The 18,939-nt window shown below is 37.5% G+C and overlaps 4 protein-coding genes and 1 long non-coding RNA gene across 5 annotated transcripts; 4 read left to right on the forward strand and 1 right to left on the reverse strand.

Annotated features, from left to right (window-relative positions):
• Positions 1–62: 62 nt before the first annotated feature.
• On the forward strand, positions 63–1,048 carry LOC135594239 (uncharacterized). The gene is made up of 3 exons (XR_010480043.1): positions 63–336; positions 412–566; positions 691–1,048. It is a non-coding gene; the product is annotated as an uncharacterized LOC135594239 (long non-coding RNA).
• A 2,797-nt stretch (positions 1,049–3,845) lies between these two features.
• On the forward strand, positions 3,846–5,784 carry LOC103997776 (vicilin Cor a 11.0101-like). The gene is made up of 5 exons (XM_009419105.3): positions 3,846–4,309; positions 4,384–4,559; positions 4,635–4,715; positions 4,816–5,079; positions 5,157–5,784. The coding sequence occupies exons 1-5, from the start codon at positions 3,880–3,882 to the stop codon at positions 5,655–5,657; spliced, it is 1,452 nt and encodes a 483-aa protein (XP_009417380.2). The 5' UTR covers positions 3,846–3,879; the 3' UTR covers positions 5,658–5,784.
• Positions 5,785–5,893: 109 nt separating this feature from the next.
• LOC103997560 (uncharacterized) lies at positions 5,894–6,864 on the reverse strand. The gene has a single exon (XM_009418819.3). It carries the CDS (start codon positions 6,525–6,527, stop codon positions 6,000–6,002), a length of 528 nt encoding a protein of 175 aa, XP_009417094.2. The 5' UTR covers positions 6,528–6,864; the 3' UTR covers positions 5,894–5,999.
• A 5,107-nt stretch (positions 6,865–11,971) lies between these two features.
• LOC135592853 (single-stranded DNA-binding protein, mitochondrial-like) lies at positions 11,972–15,613 on the forward strand. The gene is made up of 7 exons (XM_065082555.1): positions 11,972–11,996; positions 12,368–12,450; positions 12,692–12,852; positions 12,966–13,174; positions 13,344–13,444; positions 14,568–14,625; positions 15,353–15,613. The coding sequence occupies exons 2-7, from the start codon at positions 12,375–12,377 to the stop codon at positions 15,357–15,359; spliced, it is 612 nt and encodes a 203-aa protein (XP_064938627.1). The 5' UTR covers positions 11,972–11,996; positions 12,368–12,374; the 3' UTR covers positions 15,360–15,613.
• On the forward strand, positions 15,353–18,654 carry LOC103997561 (protein CDC73 homolog). The gene is made up of 4 exons (XM_018831304.2): positions 15,353–15,436; positions 15,920–17,256; positions 18,163–18,245; positions 18,358–18,654. Exons 2-4 carry the CDS (start codon positions 16,125–16,127, stop codon positions 18,448–18,450), a joined length of 1,308 nt encoding a protein of 435 aa, XP_018686849.2. The 5' UTR covers positions 15,353–15,436; positions 15,920–16,124; the 3' UTR covers positions 18,451–18,654.
• Positions 18,655–18,939: the final 285 nt, after the last annotated feature.

The following is an 18,939-nucleotide window of genomic DNA, read 5'->3' on the forward strand; positions in this document are numbered from 1 at the left end:
TATACATGATTCTTTTTCTTCAAAGTGGCATATATATTATCTATGGTTGGTAAAAATTGAGCTTCTTAGTTCTATTGGTATAGACAAATGATATTTGTCTAACATTCTACAAAAACATCCTGCTTTGATCTATCATCCCCATCTGGTTAATGGAAAGAGAAGGAATCCAGACTTTCATTATCTTTCACATATCCAATCATTTGTTAAACATTTTATTTTCTTACCATAAACTTATCTTCTGTACTTTTCTTTATAGAGCACTATTGATGTTCCTTTGGGATTGCTTGCATTGGCTACTTGTTGCACATTTAGTTATCTCGTTCATTCCAAGAAGTGGTGAGCATCGACCCACAAATATTTTATTAGCATTACACTATGTTTAACGCACTGAAAACCCTGCTTTTCTTTTAGGCACCGGAGGTCAAACAATAATGGAAGTCTATGGCAGCGAAGACCTAAGCAAGCATCTTCTGGTAGGCAAGCTGAAAACTTGAGTTTCGCGTCCAAGGGAACAAGAATGTCATTTTGGGGGGCCTCAACTTCATATTCTCCGTCACCAAATGCTGGTGTGTTCTTCTTGTTCTTGCATGTCTTCCTCTATACAGTCGCGCATGGTTGGAAAGACCATTTTATTCTTTGATCGTCGCACTTCCATTTACATTCAAAAGCATTCCTTTCATTTTATGATAGCAGGAAAGGGCTACTCATTCTCCAAGCGGGTGAAGCAACCGGATCAAGATTATTACTCGACCTACCATAATGTGCCAAGAAGAAAGTTCTCCGAGGAAGAATGGGACAAGTTCACGCGTCAGTCAACGAGCGCCGCCCTAACCGAGTGGGCGTCAACTCCAGAGGTCATCAAATGGATTGGCAATAATGCACATCGGATGCGGCTTATCGAAGAAGACCACAACCAGGATGACACATCGGAGTCGGATTCTCCCAAAGAAACTGTCCCAAGAAATGAGAGTGAACCAAGTTTCTTTACGTGGTTATGAACTCATGTGGTCATATTATTTTTTGGTTATTTAATTGGCTTCCATGTCAAAGGAAGAATGATTAAGTTATTGTTATTGTTGTTGTGAAATAAATAGATTTTGGCAAGTAAAATTTGTTGTATATTTTCCTTTGGAAGCGTATGCTTTGGCATAATACCTTTGGAACCTTTTGAAGCTCGTGTTTTTTTTTTATTTTAAATTGAAAAAGAGAGAAAATATTAGGTGTGAATCCATAGCCTTTTATCTCAATTATTTAAAAATAATAATATTTTTCCATGAAGTTTTTGTGTTCTACACACATTCTTTTTAGTTATTTATACCAGGTTAATTATTAACCTTTTTTTTGCCCAACACTCACTATTTGAGTAAAATTTTGATAAAAATATAAAAATATAAATAAATTTTAACAATGAAAAAAATACATATTTGCATCCATCATTTTGATAAATAGTCACCTACCCACGTTTTAGCCTTCCTTATACTCTGTTACATTGTTTTCTTGGTATTACTAAAAATATTATGACTCCAACATATTGTTACGGAGTATTTTTAATGTTGATACTTATATCTGGTATAGGAACGAAAAATATTTTTTTTAATTTTTTTATGAGGATACATAAGCAAGGTTTGTAGTATTTTTTTAAAATATTTTTTTGATATATTTTTCTTTGTTATAATGTTTTATAATAGTCATAATATTTTTAAAAATGTAACGAAAACATTGTAACCATGTTGAAAACTTAACTCATTGGTAGAGCATATTCTGGTTCCACCTCCATAATAATAGTTAGCAGTCATTTTAGTATCGACAGAGTCTTAAGGCTAATATGTTCTCATGCACTATATCGACATGATACCTTGGATTTCGATGGGATGGTCACTTGTTCTCATGTTGTTCGAGATCGTATAAGACGACGTCGCATAGTACAGAGCCACTTTGGAAAGCTTGGAATGGTGCCTCGTGACACTAATCCATGCAGGTTGATCGATACCTGCATGAAAGGTATGAATCGATCGCTTGGGAAATCGATGGCCATTAACAGACCATGTACAACTAACCTTCGTTCACAAGTATAAAAGTTAACCTTTTGATCGGCATCAGGGGTCGAACTTCGAATACTCAAACTCCACACAACATCACTCAACATCGACTTAAGTTTTGGAGAGATCGAGTTGGGAAATCCCCCTCCTGACTTCGGCTTGTGTGCATAAACTTGACGATGAATGAGTAGCAACCCAATAGGGGAGGAAGAGAAACTCCTTGCTTTAAATTGGAGATGAAGTCTAGACCCGACTTGATGTTGACTATCCCAGTTCGAGTAGCCACATGGGCGGCTCTACACACTCGGAATCAGATCTAAGCCATGATAACACAACATAAAGTTTCTCAACACTCGTATATAGGTCAAATTATTTAAATCTTTATTTCTTAAATGGACAACCATTTTCAAAATACTCATTTTCTTAAATGTTCTCTAAATATTCAAATAATTTAGCTTTTATATTAGTTAAAGTATTTTTGGCACATTTTTGAAAGCACCATAACTCAAGCTTTCTTAGCATTTTTTGGTTCCCTCTTCTTCTCCTATTGATGTTCTTCTTGTTCTGCATATCTTTTGAGCGATTTTAAGCAGTCTATCGTTTGTTGTTTCTGCTGATATTTGCATTTGCTATGATGCCATCTATAACAGCCAAATTGTATAAATGTTGCATGCGGATGCTCATCGAAATAGTGTTTTTCTTTTTTTGTGGGAATTTGGTGAGGATTTTTTTCCATGTTATTGTTCAATTTATCTTTTACATTCTCTAGCTTTCTTTATCATAGCTAACCTTATCTAATTCATTAGGATTATATATATATATATATATATATATATATATATATATATATATATATATGTATAATTTTCAACAACTGCATTTGCAATAGAAACTATATTTTTCTTCCCGCTAGAACATCGTACACATTCTTTGATGCATCAGGAGCATTATATGTATAGAGATTGTGAAAGTGTCTTTCTTCTCTATTTATTGAATAGTATTATCTATCATGATAAATGCATCATTACCTATTAAGATAAATGAATTTGATATTATTACCAGTAAGATGATCACATCCTGAATTAACTATCCAATCGAAGTTGTTGGATGTCATGGTTTCAACCGTCTTAGTCATAAAACATTTACCTCAATATTCATCAGTAATATTAGAATAATTTTTTTATTTATAATATTTTTTTTTAATCTTAACATGATAATTTTTCTTGATATGACATAACATTTAATCTTCTTCGATTTATATTATTATTCTTTTTAATCTTTATCATTATTAATATCATCATTCTTTTTAATCTTTATCATTATATTTTTATTTACAAAAAGAGTATTTTTATCTTCCCCTTAAAGTAAAAACTCTCAGAGCTAATTCAAAAAACCTTTTATTTATTTGATAGATCAAGACTATGATTGTATATCTTTCTTATACTATTCAAAAAAAATTTATCTAATCTATGAGCATACATATATATATATATATATATATATATATATATATATATATATATATATATATATATATATATATATATATATATTGCAGTAAGTACCTTTCATCAAACATGCATCGGTCGGCTCTCGCTTGCGGATCACAATTAATGAATACTTGTTCGTGCTCGTAAAATATCGAGTTGGTTCCGCAACTTTTGTGGCCTACGACTCGGTGATGGACGATCCCATCTCCTCTCCACGTCAACTCGCCCTGCATGCGACTGCGCACATCGCGATACCGTCCCGCTTCAGTCTCTATATATACTCCCTCCCCTTCCTTTCCCTTCCCCGTGTCACTCACCGTCTCTCTCGCAATACGAGGAGCCGAAGCACGATGGCCACCCGAACAGTCCAAGTCCTCTTCTCACTTCTCCTGCTCCTCTCCTCCTGTGTCTTGGCTTCATCCTCCGGATCCGATCCGGCGAAGAAGCGCTGCCACATGGAATGCAGAGGCACTCCGGAGGGGCGCCGGAGGAAAGAGTGCGTGCGCCAGTGCTTGGATCATTCCGGAAGAGAGCAGGAGCATGGGGAGGTGGCGGAGGGTGGAAGAAGAGAGCGCAACCCGTACTTCTTCGGCGACCGGAGCTACGAGCAGTGGAGCAGATCGGAGCATGGCCGTTTCGAGGTGCTAGAGAGGTTTGCTAGGAGATCCGAACTCTTGGTCGGCGTTGAGAACTACCGCTTGGCCGTGTTGGAAGCGGAGCCCGAGACGTTTGTCATGCCTAGACATTGGGACGCCGAAGAGGTCTTCTACGTAATGGAAGGTAACAATCAACGCTCTGTTCTAAGCTTTACGGAGCTTCCGGAGTATTGTGTTCTTACGGCGATCATAACATAGGGCGTGGGACTATAACATTGCTTCATGAGAACAACCGGGAGACGCACGATATCAAGAGAGGAGACATCATTTGGATTCCGGCAGGGACGATCGTGTACGCGATCAACAAAGCCAGAAATGAGAAGCTCCGCGTCGCCATTCTTCTCCGCCCCATCTCAACGCCCGGACACGTTGAGGTATACGATGCTGCACTTCTTCGGGTAGTAATTGCAGTGTGAAGGCCTCATTTGGTGATGGTCCTTTGGACGCAGGAATTCTACGGTGCTGCCGGTAGGAACCCGGAGACCTTTTTCGCTAGCTTTAGCGACGAAGTACTGGAAGCTGCATTCGATGTCAGTTCCGATCTGCTTCCCGTTCCATTTCCTAATCGACTTTTCTTCCCGCTTTAAGACTTGGAACTTATTGGTAGACAACGCTTTGTGTTATCTGTAGACTCCGAGCGAGAAATTAGAGAGGCTATTTGAGAAACAGAAGAGGGGGGAGTTCATAAAGACGACCGAAGAGCAGATGAGGGCGTTGAGTCAGTCCACCGGTGAAGGTAGTTGGTCTTTATCTCGGTCAACTGAGCCGTACAATCTGCTCCAAAACAGACCCTCGCACTCTAATGAGCATGGGCAACTCCACGAGGTCGGAGCCAATGAGTACCAGCAGCTCCAGGATCTCGATGTGGATGTCTCCATTGCCAATATCAGCGAGGTGATCACACTCCCCTGCTATTGCATTACTTTGTATATGTGACTAATGAAGCACAACGTCGGCTACTTTCCTTGCAGAGATCGATGATGGCACCGAACTACAACTCCCTGTCCACCAAGCTGGCCATGGTGGTGCAAGGACGAGGCTACATTGAGATGGCCTGCCCCAGCCGCTCCGGCGAGTCACCCAGGAGCGAGGAGACGACGGAATCGGAACCACAGCAGCGCGTCCGCTACCGGACCGTGAGATCGCGAGTCTCCCGTGGGTCGGTGTTCGTGATCCCCGCAGGTCACCCCGTGACCGCCGTCGCCGCGCGGAACGAGAACCTCGAGGTTCTCTTCTTCGGCGTTCGGGCAGCACAGAACAGGAATTACTACCTTGCAGGGCGAAACAACGTGCTGAACAGACTGGACAGGGAGGCGAAGGAGCTGGCCTTCGGCGTGCCCGCGGAGGAGGTGGATGAGGTCCTCCACGCGCAGCCGGAGTCCGTGTTCATGCCCGGTCCGGAGCGCCGTCGGGAAGCAGAAAGGGGGCGGCAGCCTTCACCGGAATCCCTCCTCAGTTTTGCAGAATCCTAGTGAGCTTAGATAAGGAAGAGAGGTCACGAGTTTTGGTAGAGATCTGAGTGGGAGAATGCCAAGTTGTGGTGGTGCCAATTATCTCTAGACTTCTAATAAAGAAAGCACCTTCTTTTCGATCGGTTCATCATCTTCCCTTGCTCTAAAGTAGAAAGCTGGTCGGATCGAGTCGAGTCCTCGATCCGAATCCAAAGGAAAAAAGATTGTCGACAACTAAATGAAGTTTAATCAACAGAGACTACAAACTGAAATGAATAGAAGCGTTGCATAAATTACATAGCAGATCCCTAATATGAGAGTACTATCAACGCACGATAACAGAGAAGGCAAATCATCAAACATTTACTGTACAATTACGAGATGGCTAATGTCTCGGCCCCCCAAGTCCCCGTTACTCCCTCCTCCACCAAAGAATTCTTGTACCTCTCCATCTTCCTCCTCGGGCCCTGCCCCCTTTGGAATGGTCACCACGAGCTCACCGCTAGTGTAAGCAGCAGTGGCGAGCGCCGGGCGGGTGGACGGCGGCAGCCGGAACCGCCACCGGTTTAGCTCGAGCTCCGTGTCGAGGTCGTCGCCGTCGCTACCGTCCCTGACGAACACCTTCGTCACCCCGGGGTGTATCTGGACCGTCTGGGCTTGGACATCGCCCCAGAGGACGTCGGTGGCTGCGACGAACCGGAAGCCGTCCGCGTCCTCCTCGACGGCCACATCGGCGTCGGCGGCAAAGGGTAACTCCAGGACCTTGCTGAAGATGTGGGGGAGACGGCGGAGCTTCTTCTGTCGGCCGTGCACGGCGGTGGCTGCAGCCGCGGGGTTGACGCCGCAGCGGAAGGTGATGTTCCGCTTCTTGGGGACCGGATGAACCCTCATATCTCCTTCTGCAAAACCCTTGTCTACCCTAAAATTCAGGCCAATAAACCGCAACAAACACCGATCCGAGATTAAATTCTTCAACGAAACCTCGATCGAAATGAAAAACCTGCCTAAATTTGGCGGAAAAACACTGCTTTTGATGAAAATTGAGAGGGGAATTCGGAAAAAGCCAACGATTCGTTCGATTAAACAGAAAAATATACGGAAGAAGGGCTCAACGAGAAATCTTGAAGCCAATATCGACTCGAATTGATAGGAGCGATGAATGAACCCTAACTCCGAAGCGAAGAGAAACCGGCGCAAGAAATAGGGAAAGGCATAAGCCGAGTTGGGGTATTTTGGGAAGGAAAGAAAAGCTTTAGGAGGGTATATTAGGTCTCCGCGGGCACGTCTCACTTCGGATTCGGTAAAGTTAGATCCCCTCCAAGACTCGTACTGACGCAGTTCGATCGGACGATCATCATGGTCCGTTATTGGTGCTCGGTCCGGAAATGGGCAGTTGGAATCGCGACGAGGGGCGACCCTGGACAAGATCCAGATATCACCAAATCACCGCGTGTTGAAGATGTGGGCTCCCCGCGGCATGCGGGCCCCATTCCCCAGTTTTCGACTCGAGAGTCAGTCGTTGGTACGCGTTTCTGTTCCTTCGTCGAGGAGAACATTCAATTTGTACGAGATTTTGGTCTTCCGTGGACGTTTGTCCGAAAGGCCGCGATTTGACTGGTTAATTGATGGGGCCCGAGTCGAAGGATCACAATGAAGCCGTTCAAATGCTATCCGACGCACGTGATGGATCACGATGATCGCGTGAGCCAAGAAACATCGAGATCCGTTGGTGTATCGTAAGAGTAGCCACGTAAGTCCGATGAACATTCGACGTGGAGGAGTAGGTGGCTGGGACCCACACGAGCAGGATCACGAAGGTCTCACCTCTCGTTGCTTGCTATCAGGAAGGATATTATTATAAATAAATAAATTATAAAATTATTATGATTCTTTTAATATTTTAAGAATATATTATTATATTTTAAATTATAAAATTATGTTAATATACTATTATTATTCTATCAAATAATAAGAATCATGATATTTATTATTAATTTTAAAAAAAATATATAATTAACATATTTTTATAATTTTTATGTATATAAATTTATATTTACTATCAATAAAAAATTAAGATAGTAATTTTTTTTTCATTCTATTAGAGCTTTATGCTGTAATAACATTCTTTTTTTTTTTTAAGTTGTTTCAGATCTTTTATTCTCTCTACCTTTCAAACTATTCTTCTTGGCTTATGATTTTATGAGTTATGTAGATAGTATCATCATTTGTTCTCTACAAATAATTAAATAAAATAATTTTGAAGATATCAATCGTAAACATATTTGTTGGATCTATCAAAGTCATCTTTTTAAAGTGCTATAAAGTGCTATGAGATATGTAACCTATAAAAATTCCTTTTATTAGCACACAAACTAATTACGACTATATTTAAGCTATCAAAACTCATATATACTTTACACCAATAATATATTTTATTGGTTATCATTCATGCTCACGATAGTCTTATATCTTTTGATAAACTTTTTAACTATGAAACTTATCTTAAACGAGAGTTACATCCATCTAATGCTTCTATCACCGTAAATTTTATTAACAATGCAAATTTTAGTAACAAAGACAAAATTAACAACTAGCAAGAAAACCGTCTAAACAATCATTATAGAAATAACATATAATAATACCATAATAAAAGGATCAACAAATATGAGTAATAATTTAATAACAAAGTCACATGTCAAATATGTGATATGCAATATCATGCAGCTAAAACATATCGTTAGTTATAAGCTGTTATTCTATAGATGTTTTAGCCTTCATACCAACCTTTTCTTTGTATCATATTACACCGCTTGCTTGATTTTCATTACAATTGATGTATGCTTACTTTGTTGTTCAATTTTTTTAACATTAATCAAATTGGTTTATTAATTATGGGGCTTCTCATCATGGTATATCTGACTCGAATAGTTTACCTCTTTATTCAAATTATGATAGTTCAGATACTATGATAGGTGATAGTAAAGATATCAAGATAATATTGTTCTATTAACCTTCCCTTTTTTCTTAATTTTTTTTTACTTTATCATGTATCTTTGTGTTTTTGATATAAAAAACAACCTAATATATATATAAGAATTATATTTTTTTAATAATATTTCTATTGAATTCTTATATCTTCATTTGTTATAAAGGATCTAACGGAGGAGTTAAAGAGAGATAAAATTTATGAGCGATCAATTGTTGCACCATCTCTAGTCAAATCCATCTTTGTTTTGGCCACCATGAAGCTCATATTAAAAAATAACACAATCGCTTAGGGTTTCCTTCTTTTAAGATTCTATATCATATTATTTATTTTTACATCTTACTTTTATTCTATAATAAAATATATAAGCTTTCTTTTATTACATCTCTCTGACGAGTAATTCATCTCTTGAACTCATATTTTGATGTTTGAAGTCCTTCACTATAATCATATGGCGGATTTAACTATTATTTTATTTTTATTGATCATTTCATAAAGTATATGTAGTTATTTCTCGTAAAGCAATAATATGAAGTATTCATCATTTTTTTTACATTCAAATTTATTATTGAAAAGTTTTTTTAGCTATTCATTATTTTATTTTTGTTTTGAGAATGGTAGTAAATTTTAAAAGCTTCTTAATTTTTTTGAAACTAATATAATATCTCATTTTCTCACCCCTCAGTATACTCTTAAACATAATGGGATCATGGAATATCCTTATCAACATATAGTTCAAATTAGTCTTATACTATTTATTCAAGCCTATTTACTCTAGTTCTCAATATGGTTTCACCATTTTTAAAACTATTTGAATCCACTCCTAATTATAGTAAATTACATTTTTTTAGTATTTATGTTATTCATGGTTAAAACTTACACCCATAGCAAATTGAAAGCCCGATTAAAACCATATGTTTTTCTTAGATATTCTACTAATAAAAGTGTTTTTAAATGTTTTATCTATCAACCAAAATAATTTTTATTTTTTGCCATGTTGATTTTATAAAATTTATTTTTTCTTATAAATCACTTAACTTTCTTTTACCTAAAGTAACTTTCAATAACTTTATTGATTAGGTCCTCGAAATTCATGAGCTATCTCATATTATTATTCTCATTCATGTTGAAATATCAACCCCACCTATCAATCCAAATAATTGATCCACTCGGAATCTATCAAGTCCTTCCTTAAAGGTGCCTAATAAATAATAAATTATCTTATCCATCTAGCTATCTCACGAGAGTATCACACATTAAGAGAATTCATAATAAGATTTAATTTAAATGTCCTTTATTTTAAAAAATTTTCTAACTAAATCAATTCATATGATGGTTGCTAGATCCAAAAATTAAGTTTTTAAACTAAAAAAATATTTTTTATTTTCGTAAAACATCCCCAAAATTTTATTTTTGAACCTTCTACTATTAATCTAAGTCTTAAAAATTTTTGAATGGTGAGTAAAAATGTCTAAAGAATATAATATTTTATTATAAAATGATGCATGGGGCTTAATCTCATCTCATCCGGCCAAAATCTTATAAAGTGTAAATTAATATGTATAAAGCAAGACTTATTGCAAAAGGATTTCATCGATGTCCAGACAATAATTTGTATTATTTTATATCTTATCTTATCTAATAATCGGGGATTTTGATAGTTGAACATGAATAATACATTTTTTTATAATCATATTTTTGATGATGTATTTATGAGATAACATCTAAACATTATTAATCATAATCTTCCTCAACATATTCGTAAGTTGCGCAAGACTTTTTATGATCTTAAGTAGGTCCCTCGTACTTTGTATCATAAATTTTGAGCATATCTAATAATTTTTATAATTCTCAATCTGATAATTTATTATTCATTTATTCTTATGAGAGTATAATTATATTTTTACTAATTTATGTGAGTGACTTAATTATTACTGATAATAATATAATAATAATTAATTAATTTATTCAACGACTTGAAAATAAGTTTTTAATTAAAGATCTTGGTTCCTTTAGTCATTTTCTTATTGTTCAAGTTATACGTGACAAATGGTCTATTTTTTTCTCAACAAAAGTATATTCATTATCTTCTTGATCCCATCAAAATGATTGAAACTAATACTATTATTATGTCAATCTCTACAAGTATTCTTTTTATCTTATCTGATAATGTAATTGTTAGTGACACGATTGAATATCATCAAGTTGCATGTCATTCATCATAATTTATGCTTGTGCATAAATTATCTCAATTTATGCACAAAGCATACTTCCAACCATGAACAACCCGTCTTCTTTGCTATTTAAATGATACTATTGATCATAATTTATTTCTTTAAAATGACGCTCTTATGTTGTTTTATATATTTTTCAAATGTCAGACAAATAATAAGGATGACAAGATATCTACTAATACTTCTGGCATATTTTCTAGTTATAATCCAATTTTTTTGGAGTTCCAAGAGACAACGTTATATTGTAAGATCTTTTAGTGAAATTAAATATCGAGCAATTCTAAAATTGTTGGATTCAATTATTGCTTAAACTATTTATTACATTGATCATTCATCTATATATTATGATAATATCATAGCAATATATCTATGTACTAATTTTATATTTTACTCTTGAACGAAGTATATAACTATTTATTTTTATTTTATTTATGACAAAATTTAAAATAATCAACTAGATGTTTCTTATGTCTTATCTTCTAACAAATTGTACTAAGCTTTTGTCTTGCTAGTAATTCTTTCTATTTCAAGTGAAGAACAGTATTTTCCGTGAGGACATCATCCTGCGGATGCATATTATTATTATGAAATGATTTGACTATATATATACATATATATACACACATATATATATATACACACACATATATATATATATATATATATATACATATATATATATACATACATATATATATATATATACATACATATATATATATACATATATATATATACATACATATATATATATATATATATATACATACATATATATATATATACATACATATATATATATATATACATACATATATATATATATATACTATCAATAAAAATTCAAACTAGTTATTTGTCTAACTCGCCGTTACATCGTTTTAACGGCGGAAGGTAATAAGTCGATAACAAGGAGACTCGTTTGTTATTTTGATACCCGACTTACTTTCGCATCCTTCGCTTGCCCACTTCGTCACGAAGCCGCGGCGCTCCTTCCTCTTCGTCTGCTTTTCCCTTTACAACCTCGAACCCTTGACGCGAAGCAGGCTTGCAGGTAATACTAGTAGTAGGTGATGGTGTTTGGTAGTAGTAGTAATCCGTAGGCAAATCTCGTTTCACAAGAAAATTCTCTTTTCATAAGTTAGTTCATTTCTTTGGGCCAATCATTTGGGACTTTGTGTTTGCCTTTCAGATGTATGACAAAATGTCTTCAGTTTTGGAAGATGCTTTTAGTGTAGTTGGTGCTTATGAACTGTTTGATGGAATGACTGAAAGCAACTTAATTCATCAATCTGATCTACAAGCTTGGTGAATTTGGTGGTGTATTTTTTTCGATATTCTGCGTGTAATTTATGACTTGTGCCTTTTAACATATGGCATTTGGTGCTTTTTGGTTAGAAGTATTGACTATCTTTACATTTATGAGTAAAGAAAATATAAAAGTAGGAAATTGTGCTGCATGCCTTTCTGCGTTTATGGATATGTTCACCGTCTCTTTAGTATCTCTGCAGCTCAGATATGAAGGTGGGTTTATTGAAGTGGGAAGTTCTTAAACATCTAAAGGGAGGTTTAGGGAAACCGATGTTTCTACTAGGTAATCTTACCCCAAGTCGAAGCACATTTTGCATTCTTCATTTGTATGTTTCAACATATACTGGTGATAGTTACTATTCATTACAATTATTTTTCCTACCCCATGAAACTTATTATTAGTTGTGCTCTAGTTTGAACTGCATGGTTCAAGCACTTGATAAAGAAACTGTCACAAGAATACTTTCACACATATTTTGTGTCCGAGAAGCTGACTTATAACTTTTTTATTTTCAAACATACAGGCTTCTATAGAGGTTCTCAGGCATGTTTATCAACTATGCCATTTGATGAGTACAAAGAGAAGAATGAAATCGAGGATGACAATTTTATTGATGACAAGAAAGAATTGGAACCACAAGGTGTAGACCCCATAAAGGGCTGGGGCTTCAGAGGTGTACATAAGGTATCATCGTCAATTTTAAACCTCCCAATTTGTACAACTTCTGCAATGTGTTGCTGGTCTATCCTTTTTTTCTTTAATTGTTTATATGTTTACATGTATGTTTCACCATGTAGGCGATTATTTGCGGAAAAATTGGTCAGGCTCCTGTACAGAAAATATTAAGGAATGGCAAGACTGTGACCATATTCACTGTTGGAACAGGAGGTATGTACGACCAAAGAATTACTGGAGCTGAGCATTTGCCAAGACCAGCTCAGTGGCACCGGATTGCTGTTCATAATGAATGGCTTGGAGCATATTCTGTCCAACAGTTAGAGAAAAAGTATGCAATCTTTTATTCTTTTAACCTAAACAATTCCATTCTTTTGTGATACAAATTTTCTTGTGGCATTTTCTTGAATGTGGACGTGTTTTCATGCTTCCCAGTCTGTATTGTAATTTTGTTCTTTAGTTTCTACTAGTGGTATCTATATTTTGGTTCTCTGTTTCAGCTCTGCTGTTTTTATTGAGGGGGATATTGAAACCAGAGTCTACAATGACAGCATCACTGGCCAGGTGAAAAATATACCCGAAATTTGTGTGCGCCATGACGGTATGTCAATCATCCCAATTTGCTTGTTTGCTTGATGCAGCTATTTCATTTTTCTAACTTAAGTCTTGTCAGAATGTGAACTTACTAAACGATTGTTTGGATTTCATGAAGAAACATTGCACTCAGAAGATTCTGTGTGACCCACAATATCAGATGAAGTTCAACTATCACATGAGATCATAGTCCAGCTGGTTATACACTATCTTGTGTACATACAATCAGTATTATTTCATATAAAAAATATAATTCCTTATAGAAGTTTTTCAGGTATCAGTAATACCTGAATTTAAACATTTGATAAAAGTAACTCAGTAAAGAATTTAAACATTTCAAGTAATAAAGCACATTGCTTCATCTTAAGCACTGGAGAATTAATGTGTTTAATATTTGTTTGTTGAATAAAGTTCTTGATGTATTTAAGTTCATCATTTACATTGTCATAATATTTAATTTTCTTTGAAAGAATTTCACATCTTCATTCCTTTAAGTATGTGCTTGCTATCTTAGATTTGTTTGACAAATTGATTGTTGACTTTAAACAAGTTATATCTTGTAGACTGTTGACTTTAAGTATATGCTGTGGTTTTTACATGAGTAGTTCAGTATTCTTGTCTCAAAAGTCGAAACCACCGACGGATTGGGGCCCAAATCCAATTGGTTGATCCAATTTGTGAGTTAATCCACTGATACTATTTTTTTTACCAAACTAAAAAAATGGAAGACAGTGATGAAATGGGAGTTAACACACACAGGATGGGTTTTAGAGCCTCCTTTCAGCCATTAGGTATATATACTTCTCATGAACTAAGAAATTGTTTCTTTGTAAATATCATGAGGAGAACCACCATGTATGGTGGCCTGCATGTAGGTAAATATCATACATTTTCAGTCATATTTGCAAGTATCTGTTAATTTGTATTTTCCTCTTTTTTCTAGGAATAGGCTGTTTCTTGATTTTGATTTTCTCCTTTAATTTGTCAGTTGGTGGTGGACAGTTTGTGAACATTTCATATAGTTTTCTAGCTATTACTATATGTTTATTTTTCATAGATTGTTTTTAATTAATGTGTATACATGTTTGGTTTCTACAGTAACCAATACTAGTGATGCATTTTGTTTGTAGGAAAGGTTCGCTTGATTAAGTCTGGGGATAATGCTGCCAGCATGTCTTTGAAAGGACTGTAAGTTAACCTCGATCTGTTCCTTGCCTTTGTTTGGAAAAGTTAGTGTTTTGCCTCTCTTTGTATTGATATTCCACTGCACAGGAACTATCTTTTCTGAACTTGTTGTGGGTATAAATTAGTTGGGAGGTAAATTATGTTATTTTGTTGGGGCATAACCAAATTGAATGAACATGTAATTTCTGAGTGTATCATATGGAGATTTGTGTAAAGGCATCAGATGATGTTGCTAATCTTTTTTCATTTTTGTTTTTTGAACAACATAATAACCATTATGGTCCCATGATTTGAATCCACTCCTGAATAAGTCCTTTATTTTAGTCTCTTTATAGAATGCTTTATTAGGATCCTATTGTTAGGTGCATTAATGATCTCTGCACGCAGGGAAAAGGTTAAGTCATGAAAAATAAGGGTTGTTTTTTATTGGGTATTGGTTCTTTTAAGAATTTTTGTAAAATGTTGATCCGAAAATGTTCCAAAAGCTCATGATTACTAGGATCCTATTGTTGGGTGCATTAGTGATCTTTGCACGCAGGAAAAAGGATAAGTCGTGAAAAAGAAGGGTTGCTTTTTATTGGGTATTGGTTCTTTTAAGAATTTTCATAAAACGTTGATCCGAAAATGTTCCAAAAGCTCATGATAACTTCAAAACGGTGTAGATTTATTGCTGTTTTCCTTACACTAAATTTCATTGACTAATTGTTGTAAATTGTATCTTTGGTTGCAGGGGATGATGAATCGTTTTGAACATTTATGGTGGTTTACCTGCTTGTAGCTTCAGATCAAGTATCTGTCAGTCATACCATAGCGGGTACACTTGTTGCAATGATCATCAAATTTTATGATCTATAACTTCTCTTGTTGTTTACTTCACTGCTAAGGACTGCTGAGTTGTGTTTCTTGATCACCTCCGTACACTAAAATGCTGTAGAAATTTAAAGTTTCCATTTGACATCTTCAATATGGATATTGAAACCTTCTGCAACCAGTCTTTATAAGTTACTCTTTTTGTTTTCAGCATGCAGAATCATTTACATCCTTGAAACGATCAAACCCCAAATAAATCATATTGAAGAGAGGAGAAAATTGATCACATTAGACTTCACTATTTTTGTTATTTTGTCTTCTCAACATAGTAGGGGATTTTTCTTATTAGTTAGATATAGTCGTGGAAATGTGTACCCCTTATGTATTAATTGATCTCAAGTCATATTTCAATATATTTAAAAGCGATAAACCTACTTATATCAATCTAATAAAAATGTGTTTATCTTGTTTCGGAGAATTTTATCAGTGCACTTGGATGGTGGAAGCACGCGGGTCGGTTCAAGACTTCAAAGATCCAACATCCGCAAGCCAGCCTTCTTCATTACTCTTTGCTCGAAGCGGGTCAAAAATCCCTAGATCCAACATCCAGAACATGACCATAATGCCCTTCTTCTTCTTCTTCGTCGTCGTCGTCTTCCTCTTCCCATGTATATATAAAACGATCCCTCGCGATGGCCATTTCGATCTGTTCCTTCCTCTTCCCAGATTTCCCTCCGCGAGGGGTCGAATTACGGGGGATGGACCCGCTGTCGGTGCTGCGGGAGTACGCGATCCGGGGAGAGCTGGACCGTGTGGTCCGATCGGACGACGAGCTCCGGTTCGGCTCCGACTACGCCTTCCCCTGCTCCGCCATCACCGGGTACCGCTCCAAGCAAGGTGGTTTCTACACCCTCGACGCCCTGCTCTTCTTCGCCCGCCACCACCACCTTAAGCACACCGAGTATCTCCAATCCGCCCGCCAACACCGCGTCCCCACCGTCACCTTCCCGGACCGCAAGCCAATCCTCGACTACCTCCTCGGCCGCACCGCCTCCTCTGACGCCGTCTCCCTCCTCCCCCCTCCCTCCTCCGCCGTCGAGGAGTATCGCCCGGACGAATCCTCCCTCCCCCTCGACGAACCGCCATCCGCCGCCGCCACAGAGACCTTGGCAGATGTCCCCCCCGCTGCCGCCGCGACCGCCGTCGACTACGTCGCCATGATCCGCTCCATGGAGCGGCCCCTCAAAGATCGTGAGTCCCTTCTCGAGTGCCGCAACCGCGACTTCCACGCGGTGCTCCTGGCGTCCACCAAGCGCGAGGAGGAGCGGCAGCGCCTCGAGTCCCAGCAGCGAAAGGACAGCCTCGTCGCCAAGACCCGCCTCATCAGCTCCGACGATCACCACCGGCCCGTCGTCTCCGCGTACGGAGGCGGTGGCAGCGGAGACGATGCAGCAGGCGCCGCCGCGCCCAAGCCCAAGATGCACCTCAAGGGAAGCAAGATCGGGGAGGGGGTGCCCATCATCATGGTGCCCAGCGCGTTCCAGACCCTGATCACCATATACAACGTCAAGGAGTTCTTGGAGGACGGGGTGTTTGTGCCGAGCGATGTGAAGGTGAAGGCGGTGCGGGGGCCAAAGCCCGATTGTGTGACAGTGCAGAAGAAACTCAGCCGGGATCGCGTGGTGGCCGCCTATGAGGTGAGGGATAAGCCATCCGCGTTCAAGCCCGAGGACTGGGACCGTGTCGTGGCCGTGTTCGTACTTGGGAAGGAGTGGCAGTTCAAGGATTGGCCCTTCAAAAACCATATTGAGATCTTCAATAAGAGTGAGTCCCATGCAGATCAACTGTTTGTTTGTTTGTCTCCTCGTTTACAATTATGATAGGATGTTGCATGCTCTTTTACCTCTACAAATATCTTGCTCATGGAGTTCAAAGTCTGATTTCTTCATAATATAGCATGCTAAGTTGCTTCTCGACTTTCATTAGCCAAGTTTGTCTTTTGCATAAATATATATCATAATTGTGTTCTCTTTCTTTTGAAACCTAGAAGGTTTCTATATTCACCATTGCTTTTCACAATGCATCCATATGGATGAGTTGTCATGCATGCACTGTATAAAATGAATCCTCTCCTTGCTGATTTATATTTCAAATATTTTAATGCTTCAGTTTATAAGAGTTAGTGGTGTATTCTAATTCCTATTCTTTGTGATAAGCCATTGCATTACATTATTTGGTTCTGCTAACTTAGTTTGGCAAAAGACACATGATTAAGGGGAAAAGGAACGATCATAATTATAGGTATCACACATTTGATTGTATGCTAAAATAAGAATGTACAACACCATATCAAGCAATTCATATCAGCAACACATCACAATGTTCTATGTATTTCTCATGTTGATAAGCTCTGCTGTATTTTGCTGTAGAGCAATTCAAACAGAGGATAAGCTCAAGAGTCAGTAGAGGATGAGACTTCTGTTGGTGACAAAGATTAAGAAAATGTATCAGTAGAGATTAAGCTCAATATCTTCTACTTTTCTCTACTGTTGTTTTCAGTGTTCATCTCTTAAATCTTGACAATGCATTATATAACATTGTTTAGCTCATATGATATCACTTCTATCGCTCTTTATTAATAACCACACTGCTTCTATGCTCCTTAACTTCGCGACCTTATGGATAATTCTTTACGATATGATGAAAAGGGTGCACTTACTATTTTTACAGTTATCGGGTTTTACGTGCGTTTTGAGGATGATAGCGTGGAATCTGCAAAAATAGTGAAACAGTGGAATGTAAAGATTATATCAGTGAGTTAACCTCATAGCATCTTTTGAGTGTTGTAGTTAGCATGTTTGTGTTTTTACAATTGGTTTTTCATGCAACTTCTGCTTTTGTTTTGTTCTGTTTTTGTTTTTGCAGATTAGCAAACATAAAAGACATCAGGACAGGGCGGCTGCTCTGGAGGTGTGGGATCGGCTCGAAGAGTTCACACGGTCACGGTCGCATGCTTGAAGTGCTTAACGAGTTCGATGTGTGTGTGTGTGTGTTTTTTTTTTTTGTTTGTTACTGGATTTAAGATCCTCATCCTTGTGCTTAAAGACTTAAATCTCAGTGCCTGAAACAGTGCTGCTGCAGATGTTGTTAAGCTGCTTATATTTGTCCGGTACAACAATAAAGGATCGGTTTATGCAATTTTACCTTTCAGTTTCTTGTATTCATCCTGTTGAACATGTCTGTTCGTCTGATATGAGCTTGTTGATGTGAATTGACATTGATCACGCATGGAAGGAAGGAATGCAAAGATGATTGCTACAGTAAACGGGCCGTTTGGGTGGTTGACGCAAATCTTGGCCCGTGAGAGAGGTATGGGCCCCACGCAAACGTTGCTCTCCGTCCGTTCGTTATTGATCAGATGGTTGAGATCCCTCTTTCTTCTTTATGCGGTATCAGAAACGGACACTGACAAGCTAACGAATGGTGTAGATTGCACTACGGAGAACT

The sequence above is a fragment of the Musa acuminata genome, chromosome BXJ1-9 (assembly GCF_036884655.1).
Source record: "Musa acuminata AAA Group cultivar baxijiao chromosome BXJ1-9, Cavendish_Baxijiao_AAA, whole genome shotgun sequence".
NCBI classification, from domain to species: domain Eukaryota; kingdom Viridiplantae; phylum Streptophyta; class Magnoliopsida; order Zingiberales; family Musaceae; genus Musa; species Musa acuminata.